Consider the following 19,087-nt stretch of genomic DNA (forward strand, 5'->3'; position numbering starts at 1 on the left):
CACTGGCCTGGAGACCCCTGGGAGGAAAAAGCAAAGTTTCAAAACCATACTGTCCTTTTCATAAGAACAGGCCTTTTATACGCAAAATTCTAAAGATACCTCTAAAAAGTAGGAAGAGAAGTGATAAATGAATTGTGTGATGGTCGGATATACTACATGAATATAATCGAACTTTCTTAAGTACCTGCGAGCATTATGAATCAAAATTGTCGCAGGACTATTCCACTTATTATTCCTTGACAATTAAATAAAACAATGATGCATAACCTATAAATATTAAATCGAAAACGTTATGAAAACTATCATTTTATTAATCATTAAAGCTCTCATTTGATCATTGATCGAACAAATCAAACATTTAAACATTCATTTATCTTCAGACTAAATACATAAACAGAGAGATTTTGTGTAAAAATTATTTGCAGTGTTTTGCTGAGTACGTTCTGTATTTCACTCTACGTAACAAGAATTAAGTTGCAGCTCTAGGAATTTGTCTGAACAATGAACAATTAATGTCCAGTTTAAGCTGTTGAAGTTCCAACTACAATGAAGAAAACACAAAAATTAAATACAAAATGATACAAGGGTTGGAAGAAGTTTAAAAAATGGTTAACCCTTCTTCACATAAATATGAGAAATGCTTTTAATTCTTGAAAATATTTCCAAAATAGGTATCAAAATAATTTGATTTATAAAAAGCCAATTTTCTTATGAGAGTTTAATTTATAATTTTGTGAAGTTTGTGTACTAAATGTGGGGGTCGTACCTGGGCAAGGAGAATCAAACAGAGAGATGGAGTCGACAGCAATATCACCCCGGAAGCCTCTTCCTTTAATGCCCTCAAAGCTTACCTGGCAAAAAGATGTAATAACAACATGCTTGAAAAATTCTATTTTACATTAAACGTCAAGAAGACTTCGCAATTTCCTTTTAGAATTTAAATCCAAAACATGACGTTTGTTCATAGTTGTGAATGGAATATGCTCCAAATACATATTGCACATGTATCATAATAAATTATATACCATATAATATCATCTACATTTTACTTTTAAAAAAGAATTCAACAAAAGAGTAGCGATATAAAATCTTTAAGCCGTAGAACTTTAACTCTCTGAAAAAAGTACTGACAGACCGGAGAGCTACCGTGCCATTATAGTTCTAAAAAAAACTGTTTATTTTTTGCGCCCAAAAAGTTTTGCTCGGTTCTATAACATTACATACCCTTAAGTCAGTATAAAAGACAATATCTCACTAAGTCCGTATAAAAGACAACATACCCCTAAGTCAGTATGATAGACAACAAACCCCTAAGTCAGTATAAAAGACAATATACCACAATAAGTCCGTATAAAAGACAGCATTCCCCGAAGTCAGTATGATAGACGACATACCACCAAGTCAGAATAAAAGACAAGTCAGTATACCCTAAGTATACAATATACATAAGTATACACTAAGTCAGTATGATAGACAACACACCTATAAGTCAATATAAAAGACAGCCTACTACTAAGTCAGTATACAAAACAAAATACCCCTAAGTCAGTAAAAAGACAAGATACCACTAACTCAGAATAAAAGACAAGTCAGTATACCCTAAGTATACAATATACATAGGGTATACTGACTTGTCTTTTAAGTATACAATATATATAAGTATACACTGTCATGCAGTATGATAGCAACATACCACTAAGTATAAAAAAGAAGAGGCCCAAGGGCCTTAACGGTCACCTGAGTATAATACAACAATTTGGAGGATCCATAGAGTATAAAATGAACTGAAAGGTGAAGTTTTGTTGCCCAAAAGCAAGAAATATAGGATGATCAGGATCAGCAAAATAATTAGTCTAGCATTCAGTAATAGTTCATAAATTAGGTTCTAATCTGTTCCCCATTTATCACCATCACCATACTGTATATTAACAAACTATCAGTGCTTCTATACTATTTGAATTCCTTGGTAAAAACTCTTACATTGGCCTCTCTTGGTCTTTGATGAACATTTAATAAGACAAGTTATTTTTGTCTCATTTTTATTTATCTATTACTTAAAAGTCTAACTGATCATTAAAACTATGAAAGTACTTTTTGTATTATACAATAAAAATTCTTGCATAATTCTCTTATTCTATTAACCTTTCAAGTACATTATTTACAGGGATTAATTATCAAAAGTAAATTGCAAAGGGGAATAACTCCTCTCCGAAGAATACAAATTAATAGAGCCCTTGCCAGGACCAGAACACATGACCAAATGGTCCAGATGTTCAAAAATCTGGTAAAAAATACCCTTCCTTATTAAAATATTTACTCCTTTTGCCTCTGATATGCCAAGGTGCAGAGAAGATTTTTAAAGAAATAACGCATTTTTACTACAGATTCACTATATTATCAATAGAGGCCCCCTCCCAACCAAGAAACACCAGAGCCTCTGACCCTGGGACCAGAAGTTTGCTCATTATAAGTAATCACTTTGTTTATCTGCTAAGGAGCAGACAGGATTATTAAATAGAATTAATGCATTTTCACTATATTATCAAGAGCCCCACCCTTACGCCAGCACATCTGACCCAGGGCTCATGCAATTCACTACTCTGGAAGAGGCACTCTTGCTCATCATAACTATACACATAGCTTCTTTGCTTTTTAACCAGAGGCAGAAAGGAATATTTTCAAAGAAATTTTGCTTTTTCACTATATAATCAACAGAGCCCCCCCCCCCCTTTTCACCAGAGCCCTTGACCCAGGGGCCATGACATTCACAATTTTGAAAGAAACATCCTTGCATATCATAACAATGTACTTAGTTTGTTTAAATAATACCCAGGGGCAGAGAAAAAGATTTTCAAAGAAATAAATCACCTTCACTATAGGATCTATATAGCCCTGCCCTAGCACCAGAACCCCTGTCCCTGGGGCCATGAATTTCACAATTTTGGAAGAGGCATCCTTGCTTATCATACAAATGTACCAGGTACTTAGTTTGTTTAAATAATACCCAGGAGCAGAGAAGAAGATTTTCAAAGAAATAATGCATTTTCTCTACATAAGAAATAGAGCCCCACCCTAAAACCCAAACCCCTGATCCAAGGGCCATGAAATTCACAACTTTGAAAAAGGCATCATTGCTAATCATAACTATGTATTTAGTTTGTTTAAATAATACCCAGGAGCAGAGAAGAAGATTTTCAAAGAAATAATGCACTTTCACTATATGATCTATATAGCCCCACCCAAACACCAGAACCCCTGACCCTGGGGCCATGTAATTCACAATTTTGGGAGAGGCACTCTTGCTAATCATAACTTCGTACTTAGTTAGTTTATTTAATACCCAGGAGCAGATAAGAAGATTTTCAAAGAAATAATGCATTTTCACTATATAATCAATAGAACCCCGCCCTTACACCAGAACCCCTGACCCTGGGGCCATGAAATTCACAATTTTGGATAAAGCACTCTTGCTCTTTATAACTATGTATTTACTTAGTTTATCTAATACCCAGGAGCAGAGAAGAAGATTTTCAAAGATATAATGCATTTTCACTATATGATCTATATAGCCCCACCCTAGCACCAGAACTCCTGACCCATGAATTTCAAAATTTTGGTAGAGAGCTCAATGCTTATAACAATCATGCCAACAGTTTGACTGGTTGATGTCCAGGAGTATAGAAGGATATTTTTAAAGATTGCATTAATTTTGGTGGTTTTAGTAGGGACCATGAAATTCATAATTTTTGTTCTTCTTCACCCATAGATGCTATATGCTAAATTTGGTTGAAATTGGTTGAGAGGTTTCAGAAAAGAAGCTGAAAATGCTCCAATGTGAACGTACATCGCACGACGCACGTCGCACGACGACGGACAAAAACGGATAGCAATAGGCCACCTGAGTGACTCAGGTGACCTAAAAAATAAGCGAGTATACACTAAGTCAGTATGATAGACAACACACCTCTAAGTCCATATAAAAGACAGCCTACCACTAAGTCAGTATATAAAACAGCATACCCCTAAGTCAGTATAAAGACAAGATACCACCAACTCAGAATGAAAGACAACATACCACCAAGTCAGTCGCTGCTGGGATGTCAACTTCTACAGGAGTCCATACATCTCCCTGATTCCCCGAGAGGCTCCAGACCTCATCCTCAGAGCCACGTTCTCCAGCCCTCACCCGAAGTTTCCTTATGTTGGCACCATTCATGTTGTAGAAGAATTTTAGACAACGATCTCCTCCTCAAAAAGAAATTTTAATATAGCATGCTTTCATTAATCATTAGAATATTAAAAAACACTTCATGATACATAAATCTTGGTGTAGTTTGTCTTTTAGTGTTATATCGTAAAAAGTTGGCTCTTACTCTTACTGATAAATATACGTAAACAAGAGTCGCCCGCGTGGAGCATGGTTAAAGCGTTCGCTCTAGAGTCGCGGAGTAAGGGGTTAATCCTTACGTCGCGGGTTCGAATCCCACTGTGGGACGTGGAAACCAGTCCTTCGGATGAGACCGTATAAACCGAGGTCTCGTGTCGCAGTAGGTGCTGGCACGAAAAAAGATCCCTCACTGCTCAATGGCCTTGAGTGCCGAGTTTAGGTAAAAAATTTGCAGCTCTCCACCGGCAAGTGGTGACGTCTCCATATGAGTGAAAAATTCTTGAGAGAAACAATAAACAAACGTAAACAAGAGGTCTGAGGGCCTTAACGGCCACCTGAGTATAATACAACATTGTAAAGGATCTATAGCAATTAGGGATGTCAACAAATATTCGACTGTCGTTCGATCATACCGACTATCGACTAAATTTTTTTTAGTTGGTTATTCGTTAAAAATTTGCTACTTAATAGTAATCTTAACTTCAAGGTAAAGAAAAAGTTGGATCTGACTTCATTTATTAACGTATCAGTGTTCAGTGTTCTCGTGAGTAAAACTCAGGGAAAGGCTTAACCGGTCTTCGTTAATTGTTCAAGGGAATTTGCAAACATGCATATTTTAAAGATGTCGGATCCTAAGTGTGAAGTTTTAACATGCAATTCCCTAACATCTCGTATAACGCAGCTGTGAATTAATGAATAATAATTAAACAGCTGTTACATATTTGTTAATACATGTAAACTGGGGGATAGTTATGAGCGTAATTTAAAGGTTTTTCTTTCTGATATTAATATCAATCATTTTAAAATTGTATAGATTGGTAATAGTGTAGATTAAATATTGTACAGGCTAGCAGTCTATTAAAGACAAATAGGAAAAATGGCATGAAAAATCAAATTAAATTTCAACGAGTACTCGACTACCGTTCGACAAAAGCCTCCGACTATTCGACTAAGCTCTCCGAGTAAAATTTACATCCCCAGTAGAAATATAAAATAAAACAAAAATAAACTGATAGACGATCGAAGATACGTTGCCCAAAAGAAGAGAAATCAGATGATCAGGGATCAGCAAAGTAATTAGTTTATTACTCAGTAACAAAAAAGCGGATCTACTTACTTGTCTGTACCTGTCCCCATTTTTCACTATAACCTTTCTGACTAACAAATCAAAAGTGCTTCAGCACTATTAGAATACGAATTGCATTCCCTCTTACATTAGTTTCTCTTGTTCTCTCAATTTCGGAAGAGGCACATATGCTAATCATAACTATGCACTAAGTTTGATTGTTTGCTTAATACCCAGGTATAGAGAAAATTTTAAAAGAATTTATACAGTTTCACTATATGATCATTAGAGCTCTGCCCTAGCCCCAGAACCCTTGACCCTGGGGCTACAATTTTTACAATTTTGGAACCCTTGCTTCATAATCAGAAACCTAGTTTAGTTTCCAAATATACAGGATGAGAGAAGACTATTTCAGTAGTTTATGCATTTTCACTATATAATCAACAGCTCCCTGCCCGTACACCTATGACCCTCGGGTCACAAATGTCACAATTTGGGAGGAGTTACCCTTGCTTTATAATCAGACACTGGTTTAACTTCTAAATAAACAGAGGGAGAGAGGGAGATTTTTAAACCTTGTCCTTTGGAAGAAGCACCTTTGCTCATCATAACCAGGCATCTAGTTTTTCTGCTCAATATACAGGGAGGGAGAAGATTTTTAAAGAATTTATGCATTTTAACTATATGATCATTAGAGCACTGCCTTAACGCCAGAACCCCTGACCCTCGGGCCACAAATTTCACAATTTGTGGAGAGGCACCCTTGCTCATCATCACCATTCATTTGGTTAATCTGCTTAATATTCAGGAGAGAGAAAAAGATTTTAAAAGAATCCATGCATTTCACTATATGATCATTAGAGCCCCGCCAAAACACCCAGAACCCCTGACCCTCGAGCCACAAATTTCACAATTTTTGAAGAGGCACTCTTGCTTATCATAATCATGCACCTAGTAAATTTTCTAAATATACAGGGGAAGAAAAGAAGACTTTTAAAAAAAATATCCATTTTCACTATATGATCATAAGAGCCATAACTTAACTCCAGAACCACTGTCCATGGGGCCATGAATTTCACAATTTCGAAAGAATGCTTATTACAATCATACCAACACTTTGACTGCTAGATGTTCAAAGTAAAGAAGAATATTTTTAAAGATAGCACTAATTTTGATAGTTTTAGTCCTATCCCTCAGGCCCCACGGTACAGAGACCATGAAATTCACAACTTTGGACCCCTTCACCAACTGATGCTATATGCCATAATTGGTTGATTTTGGTTTAGCGGTTCAAGAAAAGAAGCTTCAATAGTTTACAACCGACGCGCGAGCACGACGGACGACGACGGACAAAAACAGATAGCAATAGGTCACCTGAGTGACTCAGATGACCTAAAAATGTATCCTTAAATAAGCTTAAATTATCTGAAAATTTCTAGTTTAAAAAAGGCTAAACAATACAGAATTATAAGAAAATACAACTTCAGGAGGAATTGTTCATCAACGATCGATTTATATATTATGATTCCTTTTCAACCCTTCCGTAGTAAAGCAGTTCGCTAGTGGACCATTCCTTTTCCTGGATAAATATGAAGCAATGAGCCTACCATTTCCAGGAATAGTCAGTGCTTCTGAGGAAAGAATCGCGTTACTGCCAGATCGTCTTCCCGAGGCTTCTATATATGCGTAAGTCCCATCAAACGGATTACTTGGCCCTGTCCCTCTAGATGGGGTGGGTCCCTTTGGAATACAAACAAAACACAGAAAATGAAGCTCATTCGTAAATATCAGAGTGCACTATAATATGAAATTAACTTCTTATAAAACACATAAAACGTATACAGTTGAACTTCAATATCTCGAACACTGATATCATGGATATGTCAAAGTCGTTTGAAAGTCAAAACTTTTTCTCGGTCCCATCGAGTTCGAGATAACGAGGTTTGACTGTATTTTGTATGATATATATTTACATGTATATCCTGGGATTCGTAACACAGGGGACAGTTACATACAATGCTTGATGTTAATTGATCAATATAATACATTTCCAACTGTTTTCCCTTTGATAACTCTTTGAAAGTTATATAAATAGTCGACATTTACAACTGAATGTAAATTTCGCCAAGTGAAGGGTCAAGTGCCTTATATGCATGTCAATTTCCAAGGCTGACCTCGTGTCTGATATTAGTGGGCGGGTACTATTGACATTAACATGGAATTCTTTATGAATTCAATTCATTTTTGATTTATATTTACATTTTTATTTCACGTATAAATGTAATTATAAGGAATAGCCGTCTAGTTTGTTGGGCATATCAGGGAGTCGGACAATAACAAAAGCTGGATAAGTGGAATAATTTCTGCATAACAGGCAATTTGATACATTATACTTTCATGTAAATTACTTGACTTTGATTTGTCGAGAAACATTTGTCCAAAAAAAACCTTTTTCTCTCTGAATGGAGAAACCACGCCCTCCAGTGCAATGGAACATAGCAACAGTCAACATTTCTTGACGACGGGCGATTATCCAATTATATATATATATATATATATATATATATATATATATATATATATATATATATATATATATATATATATATATATATATATAGCGCGGAATCTGTATAATACATTCGGTATAATAAAGTAAATACTGTTTGTAGTTGAGGGTTGCATTAAAAAATTTCACCGAAAACCATTGCCAACATTGGCTGCACCTTGGTTGACAATGGTTGTCTTGGGGTGAAAATTTTCAATGTAACTCTCAATTACATGCAGTATTTATATAATATATAATTATACTGATCAAGTAAAATTAAGCAAAGTACGTTAATGGCCACTGTGATTAAAACTCTATCAGACATCTTTAATTCATTATGTATACCGGTAGTCGTTGGGGCTGAGAAATGGAAATATTGATGTTGAAGATACCAAAGTTTAACAGTATTTTAGATGATGATTCATATTTCGTACGTTGAAATGAACTTGGCTTTAATGACAGAGAGCCAGCGCATGATTGCAATCGCCTTTTTCTTGGCATACGTTTTGTTTAAAAATTTAAGGATTAAAGTCTTTCTTTTTTTCTTTTCTTTTTTTTTAACAATGTATCATTTTCCCTTTCATGATTTAATATCAGTAATTATTTCTTGGTTTAGAGTCTATCATCTTTTCCTCTGTAAATACTCACACTTGTTCTTCTCCAGTTCATTCTATCGACACCTGTGACGTCATTCAAGAAACATGGACCATCGAAAGTGCAGGTGAAGATAATATCAGCTGGAAACAGAAATTGATGAAAACTCGTAGACAAAATTGGAATGAACATTTGTTTTGAGCTAACCTGAGCTGAAAGCTCTTGTGGGCTTTCCTGAACACCCGTTGCCCGGCGTCCGTCAGTCTGTCTGTAAACTTTTCACATTTTCATCTTCTTCTCAAGAATCAATGGTACAATTTTAATCACAAATGGGGATTCTGAATTGTTAAAATGAAGGGCCAAGCCCCCTTAAAAAGGAGAGATAATCAAGAAAAGGCAAAAATAGGGTGGGGCATTAAAAAAGAGTCAATTAGAAAAAAAGAATATTTATAACCAATCCACAGATTATGAAAATTTTATTTAAATATTTAATTTAAAAAAGATAGCTTCGTTTTCTTAATGTAATCAAATACATGTATAACTGATTAGGCCTCCATACCTCAAAACCCTAAATCAATAAATTCATTATAATACTACTGCAATGTATTGATACATATTTCCACCAATAAAGAAAATCAAATAAAAATTGTATATACTTTTATCACAATCTAAAAAAAAATGTAGAGATTCATAAAGCTTGTTTCCTTTATACAATGTATTTCATGTTTGCATATCAACGAATGTATATCATGAATGCTTATTAAATACTGTACCACATTTCCCAGGAATATAATGGATATCATCCAGTGCTATATCGCCTCTATAATTCGCACCTCTTGTACCTTCAAATATAATCTAAAATGGAACAAAAAATAAGTGAAAAAATTAAATCCAGTTAATTTACATCTGATTTCATGTGATCATCTATGCTGTTACATACTGTAAACTATACGTAACTGATAGTAACCTGTAAACCGGAATACAGCTATTTCCACCAGCTGCACCAAAGATATGTCAAATTAATGACCTTTGTAAGTGGACGTATTCTATTAGAAAAATTGTGAATTCTACCTTGAATTCGATGGTTTTTATCAATTAATTTCAGAAACCTTTTTTTTATACTGACACTGTCGTCTTCATTGTGATGAACATCGATTGCCTCCATCTTCCAATCATGCCAGGAACTGCTCTGTTGTCCAATTTTTGAGAAAAGTTCGCTCAAGCCCGCATCAAACTTCTGCATAACTTTCAGTTCACCTATCCCACTTCCAGACATATGGTACCTAAAGATAAGGCACCTGTCTCCAGCTAAAATTAAAATTTAGTAGATGCTTAATTGGTTTCAGACATCCCTGAATAATTTTATTGTTTATTATTTTGTTGTTTTTTTTTCTTTCGGAGCACGCTCCGAGTACGATCAATTTTTAAACCGAGGCTGGCTACTGACCAATAAGTTGATGCTACAGGGATTTCAACAAGCATTTCGCAAATTCTATGGTTGTTATAATGACCTGGCAAGCAAATATAACCTATCATTGGGTCGTTTTTTGGCTGACTTGTTTCATACAAATTGTTAGGCCTTTGTTTTTATACTGAATTTGACTATGGAATGTTTCGTCTACCTGATCAATACATAGTGCTCACGGCGGGTATGACCGTTCAATAGGGATGCTTACTCCTCCTACGCAGCTGATCCAACCTCTGGAATTTCAAGGCGTCCTTGGGTTATGCCCTCTTCACAGATTTGTATTGTTTATAGATTTTTTTAAAGATCGATCACTATTCGTTATCTTCACTTGTTTCATTCAGTATTTTTTGCTGTCCCATGAATTGAACTTATCAACACACACATAAATAGCGATATATATATATATATATATATATATATATATATATATATATATATATATATATATATATATATATATATATATATATATATATATATAAAACATTCATGAATAGCATTTAGGGTCTTGACAAACATATTTCCTAATCCTTTATACTGAAGGAACATTTTTTAATTATATTTTTAATCCAAAGTTGATACCAGAAAGATGCTTGAGTTTCTGATTGACAATATCTATGTAGTTTTTATGAGATCGTCTTCCAACAATTTGTCGGAATTCCCATGCCTACCAATTGCGCCATATTATAAGCAGACCTATTTTCGTATTCATAAGAAGCAGAATTTATTCAAAAACTTCTACATGAAAAGAAGAAGTCTCTTGCTGTGATCTTCAATTCAACATTTAGATATATCTACGACGTTTTATCAATTAACAATATTCATTTTCAGTCTTACGTTGATTTGATATATCCCTCTGAATTCGATATATAAGATACCACAGAGTCTGACACATCTGTTTCATATTTGGATATTTTACTAGAAAAAGTCGTTAATGGTAACATAACAACAAAACTTTATGAAAACAGTGATGACTTCAATTTTTCTATCGTCATCTTCCCTTATTCATGTAGCGTTGTACCCTTTTCACTTGCATGTGGAGTTTATGTCTCCCACTTGATTCGTTTCGCAAGAGCATGATCTGCGTACAAACAGTTTATAAAACGAAGCAAGCTTTTGACAAACAATAATTGATAAAACAAGGATATCAACATTCTTGTTTAAAGTCAACATTTCACAAGTTCTATGGTCGATACAATGACCTGTCAGCATTTAAGTCGAATGCTGACTGGCTTTTTTCATATACTAATTGTAAGGCCATTATTTTCACACAATGTTTAACGGATTTTTCCGTTTGCCCAGTCATCACCATTAGCAAACGGCGGGTGTGACCGGTTGACAGGGTATGCTTAGTCCTCCTTGGCATCTGATGTTTTAGAGGTCTGTTTTTGCTCTGTTCCAAATCTGTGGACTCTTCAGCTTAATTACTTTTCGTTATCTCCATATTTCATTAAGGTTTCTACCTCGGTCTTCATTGATACATACTCAACCATCTATTTCCTTACATGACGTCACAAATCGTATCATTAGAAATAAACTATAAATGATTCATAGGTTCTAGCTAGTTGAAGAAGCGTAATACTTTTTTTCAGAGTTGTTTTCGCCCTGATTTTTTTTTCGTCCTATCCTACTTGCAAACGATATCGCACACTAAGGACAAGAGCGCATGTATACGAGGACAAAAAAAACCTATGTACAATTTTCCTGCATTTTTAATGTGAGAATAACGAACGGTAATTATACTCAAAAGTCCAATTAACATTACAAATTGATTAAATTTAATTTTTACTGATAAAAGGTATTAATTATTTAGAAATTGCTTTCTTTTCCATTTTTTATTTTAAAATTCACTGGATGAATTTCAAGGATATTTTTACAATTCAAACGGAACTGTTGGTCAATTTTTATTGCCTAAATCAAATGATAAAAGTGTATGTATAATGAAAAAAAAATCGTTTCATATCTTCTGTTGACTTAAGATGAGATATTTAGGTGGAAAATGTGTCTCAATATTGTTGAAATATTAGCAAATCCTTTCTGCATGATAGTTTTTTTCTCATAAACAAAATGTTTACTAATCATTTTCAGAAATGTTTAAATAAATAATTCAAAATAGAAAGACGTCCATTTAAACTAAAAAGAACATTTTTCGCAAAACTAAAAACTTTCATGAAGATGCAAATTTTACTCACTTTCAATTTTGTATTTAGTAACCAGTGCAGCCTTTTGCCCTGGTCTACGTCTTGTTGCTTCAGTGTAGGCGTACCTTGAGCCCTGTGTCGCTCTACGGGGACCTGTCCCTCTACTTGGCGTTCGTCCCTACAAACCGAGGACAACTCAATATTCATTTTCTTCAAATTTGAAATAATAAATTTGCTTCACCATATCATAGTTTACTGTTCTATCATAATTATTTTTGACCTTCTCCACAACCCTGTATTTTTGAATAGGACACATATTTTATATATCTCATTAATATCAAGGCAGAAACTGGTTGATTGGTTTAATTACTTACGGATCGAATGGTCCAGTTAAAATTGTCAGATATGTCATCTACTAGGAAACAGTCCACTCCATTTTCAAAAGTACACGCCACAGGCCCCTTAACTAAATAACAGTAACATCAGTGCTTCAAATATTTATATACGTCAGTGGTTTATTCTTTAACTTCCTGTAAAATACCCCAGTTAAGTAGTTTCCCAGTGATATGTTACAACATTCTTTTCATAGACCTTGGTACCTACTGATCGAGATTCATGAGCTCTCGGGCTATGACCATGTCAGTTCCTGATGGAACAGGAACTCATGTGACATGTATTTTCCATTTAATTGTAAATATATTGCAAATGTAGGCTTCTGTATGCTCTATATAGTAATGCATTTTCAGTTAATTATTTACTTAAACTGTGTAATCAGACCTGAAGACGCAAATTAAAAAATATATTGACTGGCTCATCATGGCTTACGAGTACATTTATTATCATCATGGATACAATTTGAAAATTAGATGCTCAGAGGCGAAGACAATTTGAAAAATGAACTGTACAGTGAGTTTTCAACTATTTGACTTAGTACGCTCCACACTGGGGCCCTAAACAGCGGCGAGATATTTTTTATTTATTGTAGGACTAACAAACAGCATACGCAGAGTTGACAGATTCTGAACAGATGTAGTTTTAATTAATTATAATTGATATCTTCGAGGGATGTAAATTATCAAAGTTATACTCACTAATTTCTCCTGGTTGACTAGTTGTTGGCGATGTTGTTGTTGTTGTTGGGTTTGTTGTGGTAGTTGTTGTTGGGTTTGTTGTGGTAGTTGTTGTTGGGTTGGTTGTTGTTGTCGGGTTGGTTGTGGTAGTTGTTGTTGGGTTTGTTGTGGAAGTTGTTGTTGGATTGGTTGTTGTTGTTGTTGGATTGGTCGTTGTTGTTGTGGGGTTGGTTGTCATAGTTGTTGTCGGATTGGTTGTTGTTGTTGTTGGGTTGGTTGTCATAGTTGTTGTCGGATTGGTTGTTGTTGTTGTGGGGTTGGTTGTCATAGTTGTTGTTGTTGGGTTGGTTGTCGTTGTTGGATTGGTTGTCGTTGTTGTTGTTGGATTGGTTGTTGTCGTTGTTGTTGTTGCTGTCGTCGTCGTTGTTGTTGTTGTCGTTGGGTTGGTTGTTGTCATTGCCGTTGTGGTGGGTGTTGGTGAACCTAGATACAATATCATTACATTTAGAATCACAAAGAAAGAAAGAAAACAAGAGGCCACAACGCTCACCTGAGTCATTTTGGCTTTATATCAGCAGATTAAAAAAAAAATCCTCTTTCAATTTCATACAGATTTTGGCACAACCTAACTCCAGTGCTCATAAGTTAAAAAAATCAATCCACACAGCTAATTAAGGCTGTTTTGCTTTTTAATATGAATTAGTGTGTTCCTGTCACTCTTCATAAGATTTCTTCCTTTATACTCTTTTGTAAAAGAATGGTTCCCTAATGTAACCAGCTTCAACCTATTCCTTAGGGCCTTAACCTGAACATTCACGAATTTAAACTAACTGAAGACGCCTGAATATCGATATGACTAAATAATGGCTTCGTTGCTAATTAGAGGACGATTTTTTTAACATTTTCCCAATACATTGCATTTTCTATGTAAACCTTTTAACTCCTATTTTGGCCCCATCATTTCCCAAAATGTCATGATTTGATCAAACTAAAATCAACCTGTGAATACTTCTATACTAATATTATTAATCATGGCCAAGCTGTTTTTCGTCAGATATTTTAAAAGTCTTTTCCCTATACAATACTTTGATCACCTATTGTGGCGCAACCCTACCCTCCTCCCGGGGGCCAATTATTTGAACAAAATTTTATCTACAAAACCTGAGGATGTTTCCATATTAATATGATTAATCATGGCTTTGGTTTTTCTTAAGAAGACTTTGATAGATTTAGGCCATGATTTGAATAACCAAGAATCTGCAGTACTTGATGATGTTTGGATTTTTATATCACTAAATTTGCCCTGTTATTCTTGGGAAGAATTTTTTTTTGAAAGATTTTTACTATATAAACCTATGTAAGACTTTACTCTATTGTTGTCCCACCATACCCCAGGGGGTCACAATTTGAACAAACATGAATCTGCACTACCTGAGAATGTTTGCATATTGATATAAATTATGGCCTTGCTGTTCTCGAGAAGAGTATATTTAAAGATTTTATGATATTTATTCCTCTTTAAAACTATGATCACATATTTTTGCCAACTCTAACCCCCCCCCCCCCCCCAGGGGGGAACTATCTGAACAAATTTGAATCTGTACCACCTGAGTATGCTTGTATATTATTATCAATAATCATGGTCCTGCTGTTCTTGAGAAGAAGTAAAATATTTTTTCCTTTGTAAAACTTTGACCCCCTATTGTGTACCAACCCTACCCCCGGGAGTCATGATTTGATCAAACTTGACTCTGCACTTCCTGAGGATGCTTGCGCAATAATATGATTAATCATGCCCTTGCTGTGCTTAAGAAGATTTTTAATGTTTTTACTATAGATTCCTATTTTAAAATTTTGATTCCTTACCCTCGGAGGTGGGGGTCATAATTTAAAAAAAAAAATTCTACATCATTTCGGGATGCTTTCCTAAAAGTTTTAATTTTTTAGCCCTTTGGTTCTTGAGAGAAACATTTTCAATAGATGCCACGAAATGTTCACGTATTCTTAATTATTTCTCTTTAAAAGAGGACATGCCTCTTCATTTGTACGAACTTGAATCCCCCAAGATGGCAACTTTGTTTGAAATACCCAGTGGTGCTAGAGAAGAAATCGAATATATGAAGTTTACACATGACAAAGAGACAGAAAGATGGACAAGATCAGAAAACACTCTCTTGAGCTTTCAGCTCAAGTGAGCTAAAAACTGCGAAAATCGATTTCTGTTTAGTATAGTCATTCGTATATAAGAACAATATGTACTTACCACATGCAGCCGAAGTTAAGGAAATGTCATCTAGAGCAATATCACTTTGGTAATTACTCCCTCTTATTGCCTCAAAAATGACCTAATGTATTTAGATAGATAAGTCAATTTACTGAACAATCAACATCAATTTCATCCTTGAACAATCCACGTGAAAAATAGAAAAAAAATTGCTAATATATAAATACAAGTTATATGGCAAAATAGAATCATTAATGTTTTAGTGATGAAAGACACATGCACTAAAATAACTTTACTTTGTAATTTGTTGATCCTTGTATGTTGATTTCCGCTCTCTGCCACTGATTCCCCTGATCTCCACTTCTAGTCCACACTGTAGTGCCATCGCGAAGCACGTTAAGGGTTCCCATACCAGAACCATACATATGATACCAGAACACCAGACATCTTGGACCAGCTTGGGTTAAAAAAGATAGAAACAAGATTTAAGCGATTTTATCCTTTAAGTCATATTGAATGCTGTTTTTTGTATTTTTTTAAAACAAATATCGAATACCACTTTAAGTAAAATAATTTAAATATTGCCCATTATCAATTACAGCAGATATTCATCAGGGTTGTAAATAAGGATTGTCTTCAGGTATCGCCGTCATTCATTCATCCCACTTGATATATATAGGGTAACCTGGTATGATAAATTATATTGCCTTACCAGTCAAGAAAGGTGTTTCATAATGAAATGTAGTTCCAGTAGGTACAGGGTATGACATTTCTGTATATAAATAGTTTGATCCGCTCCTTGCTTGAGAAGGACCAGTGCCTCCAGATGGAGTGGAGCCCTGTGCAATGCAAACTCATAATAAGAGAAAGCTAACTATCGATTTGCACCTTTTTTCTAAAAAAAAAAAAAAAAAAATTAGAGAGTCAATCATTGCAGGTATCGATATTTTTTTCAGGTTTGTGATCAACAACTCGTAAGTTCTGTGGTTAGTGCGGTTGTCTTGTTTGCAAGTAAGGTCAGTCTCAGATTCGGCCATTGTTTTTTGTTTGGATGTCTGCGGATTGATTTGTTCCTGGCAGAGAATATTTGCTCCTCCGTGGCACGTGATCCAACCTCTGATCTTTTTCGATGTCTATGTTTGCTCTGCTCACAGTTTGCATCGTTTTATTGGAGTTTAAGCATGACTGCTGTTATCGTTATCTTCAAATTTCAATTTATCATTTAATGATCTAGGTGAGCGATTTTGATATATGCTTAAAGATAAAAGAAGGTCAGCCAGCTATTATCTAGATTCCTGATAAAAACAGTAAAAGTGTGTATGAGATGTTGTACGGAATAAAAAAGATTGAACCAGGGTTTGTAGTCGGCTGTCGCCTGTACCCCAATGGTCAACAGCAAATCCACATCTTTTAAAATCTTTTGTTTGAGAGAACACAAAATCAGTGTGTTTTAGATTAATATTTTAACCAATAACTATATTTGTAGTGATTTACTAGCTTATAAGATTACCAGAACTCAAGATGAATGCATTTCGGCAAATATACGAGTTCAAAGACATCATCAGTGAAAGATATGTGGAGACCCAATTCATCACTATGAAGAAATGCTCCATAAAATAATACAGGTGAAAAATGAATTATACACTACCGATATTATAACCCAGTCGTAAGAGTCAGATTTCAAGTTACTAAAGTCACAAACTTCTCCTTCAAAGTCACAAGAGATATCGCCGGAGCCTGTCAAGGAAATATTTTATTAGTTTTAGCTGAAATATCATACTTCAGAATAATCAAACAAAACATATATTTCAGCTTGTTTTTGATTTTCTAGTAATGGGTAATTTATACAAAATAACTTAATGAAATTATATCTTGAAAATTTTATTGTATGAATTAAGTTATAATCAATATTTATTTTGATACTTGATAGAATAGGTGTCAAGCCTAGTTGACAGTATATCAACAACGATTTCTTTTGAATCGGTATGTTATTTTAGGGGTCAAAAATGTGACCAATGACAAAACAATGGTTTTAATGAAATTAATAAAAGACAATGAATGTAATAAGGCTTCTGACCAGCAAGGGTATCACATAGTTGCCCAGTATATCCGGCAGCACAGGAGCAAGTGAAGTCACTGGATCCGACATCAGTACAAGTCCCAAACACACATGGTGCAGTTTTACAGCCTAAACAGTACACAAAATGACATAAATACATGTTCCAAACACACAGGGTACTGTTTTATAACCTAAACTTTACACAAAAGGACGTCAATACATGTCCAAAACACATAACGTGATGTTTTACAGCCTAAACAGTACATAACACACGAACGACTTCAATATATGTCCCGAACACAGTTGTACACAGTTTTACAGCCTAAACATTACACAAAACGACATAAATACACGTTCCAAACACACAAAGCGCTGTTATACAGCCTTAACATTACATAAAAAACGACGACATCAATACATGTTCCAAACACACAGGGTACTGTTTTACAACCTAAACTTTACACAAAAGGACGTCAATACATGTCCTACACACACAAGGTGCTGTTTTACAGCCTTAATTTCACGAAACGACATCAATACATATCCTAAAAAAACAAAATGCTGTCTCAAAACGACATCAATACATGTTCCAAACACACAAGGTGCTGTGGGTTTTTTTTCAGCCTAAAGATATCAAAGCATTTCTAAGATATATATTATTCAAACATTATATAAATATATGGACATCGGTACAAAACATTTTAGAAATATATATGGTACAAATTAGTGCCTTAAACTTCAAACATTCAATTCCCTCACTTTAATCCATGACGTTAAGAGCAGCATTTTTTTCAGCAAAAACGGTAGTCTTCTATTAGTCTAACTATATCCTGGACCATCATTTCATGGACCTGAAGGCGTCTTGAATCAAAGTTCTCTAGTCAACAAATTTAAAGATTTAAAATTTTTGTTTTCAGTTAACTGTACAAAATAATTTTATGATGTCATCTTATCATGACGCGTTGCCCTTTGTGACATTGACTGAGATCTTAACATAGGATACAACGTAAAAGAGTTTGAATTCATTCTAACCAGATATGTTAAGTCACATCCTTGATAAGGTTTGTGTAAGCATTTGAAACGTTGCAGCCTTGACAAGGTTTTTATTGGGATTTGTGAAATTACAGCCTTGACAGGGCTTATATAGCGAGTTTAACATGGCTAGCACAATCTGCGATTTGACCTCAGATTGAAATAATGAAGCATGTTTTCGTCATGGACATTAACATGAGTAAGTTCTGATCAGTGCTTCCAGGCAGAAATCCTAGCACCACTTCAATGTTTCAATATTTAACATGCCATAGTGATAAACAATGGTTACAGAACACAAAACATCTTGTTTATCGAAAGTATCTGTGTCAAAATTTTAAATCAAATCAACTATCGACGAAATTGACACTGTGTTCTACTTTAAAACAATACGTCTTTCCCCTCTTTATGATATATATTTCATAAATATGATAATACTTGATGTTTTCACTATCAGGTGAAATTAGTCACATGTATATCACCAGTGTCACCATCATATAC

The 19,087-nt window shown here is 34.7% G+C and overlaps 1 protein-coding gene across 1 annotated transcript in view; it reads right to left on the reverse strand.

Moving 5' to 3' along the window:
• Positions 1-329: 329 nt before the first annotated feature.
• Positions 330-19,087, reverse strand: part of LOC133191280 (MAM and LDL-receptor class A domain-containing protein 1-like) — a 37,639-nt gene continuing 18,881 nt past the window's right edge. The window contains exons 14-28 of the mRNA XM_061327033.1: positions 17,576-17,686; positions 17,147-17,235; positions 16,211-16,337; positions 15,795-15,955; positions 15,538-15,619; positions 13,296-13,757; positions 12,579-12,670; positions 12,256-12,382; positions 9,722-9,903; positions 9,369-9,450; positions 8,650-8,738; positions 7,061-7,193; positions 4,076-4,248; positions 767-851; positions 330-541 (exon numbers count right to left, since the gene is read on the reverse strand). Of these exons, the coding sequence (XP_061183017.1) occupies positions 522-541; positions 767-851; positions 4,076-4,248; positions 7,061-7,193; positions 8,650-8,738; positions 9,369-9,450; positions 9,722-9,903; positions 12,256-12,382; positions 12,579-12,670; positions 13,296-13,757; positions 15,538-15,619; positions 15,795-15,955; positions 16,211-16,337; positions 17,147-17,235; positions 17,576-17,686 (2,015 nt within the window). The 3' untranslated portion in view covers positions 330-521. The remainder of the gene's footprint in view (positions 542-766; positions 852-4,075; positions 4,249-7,060; positions 7,194-8,649; positions 8,739-9,368; positions 9,451-9,721; positions 9,904-12,255; positions 12,383-12,578; positions 12,671-13,295; positions 13,758-15,537; positions 15,620-15,794; positions 15,956-16,210; positions 16,338-17,146; positions 17,236-17,575; positions 17,687-19,087) is intronic.

This window comes from Saccostrea echinata, unplaced genomic scaffold (genome assembly GCF_033153115.1).
Source record: "Saccostrea echinata isolate AGI-Se365-2 ecotype Australia unplaced genomic scaffold, CSIRO_AGI_Sech_v1 ptg000023l, whole genome shotgun sequence".
Lineage (NCBI taxonomy): Eukaryota > Metazoa > Mollusca > Bivalvia > Ostreida > Ostreidae > Saccostrea > Saccostrea echinata.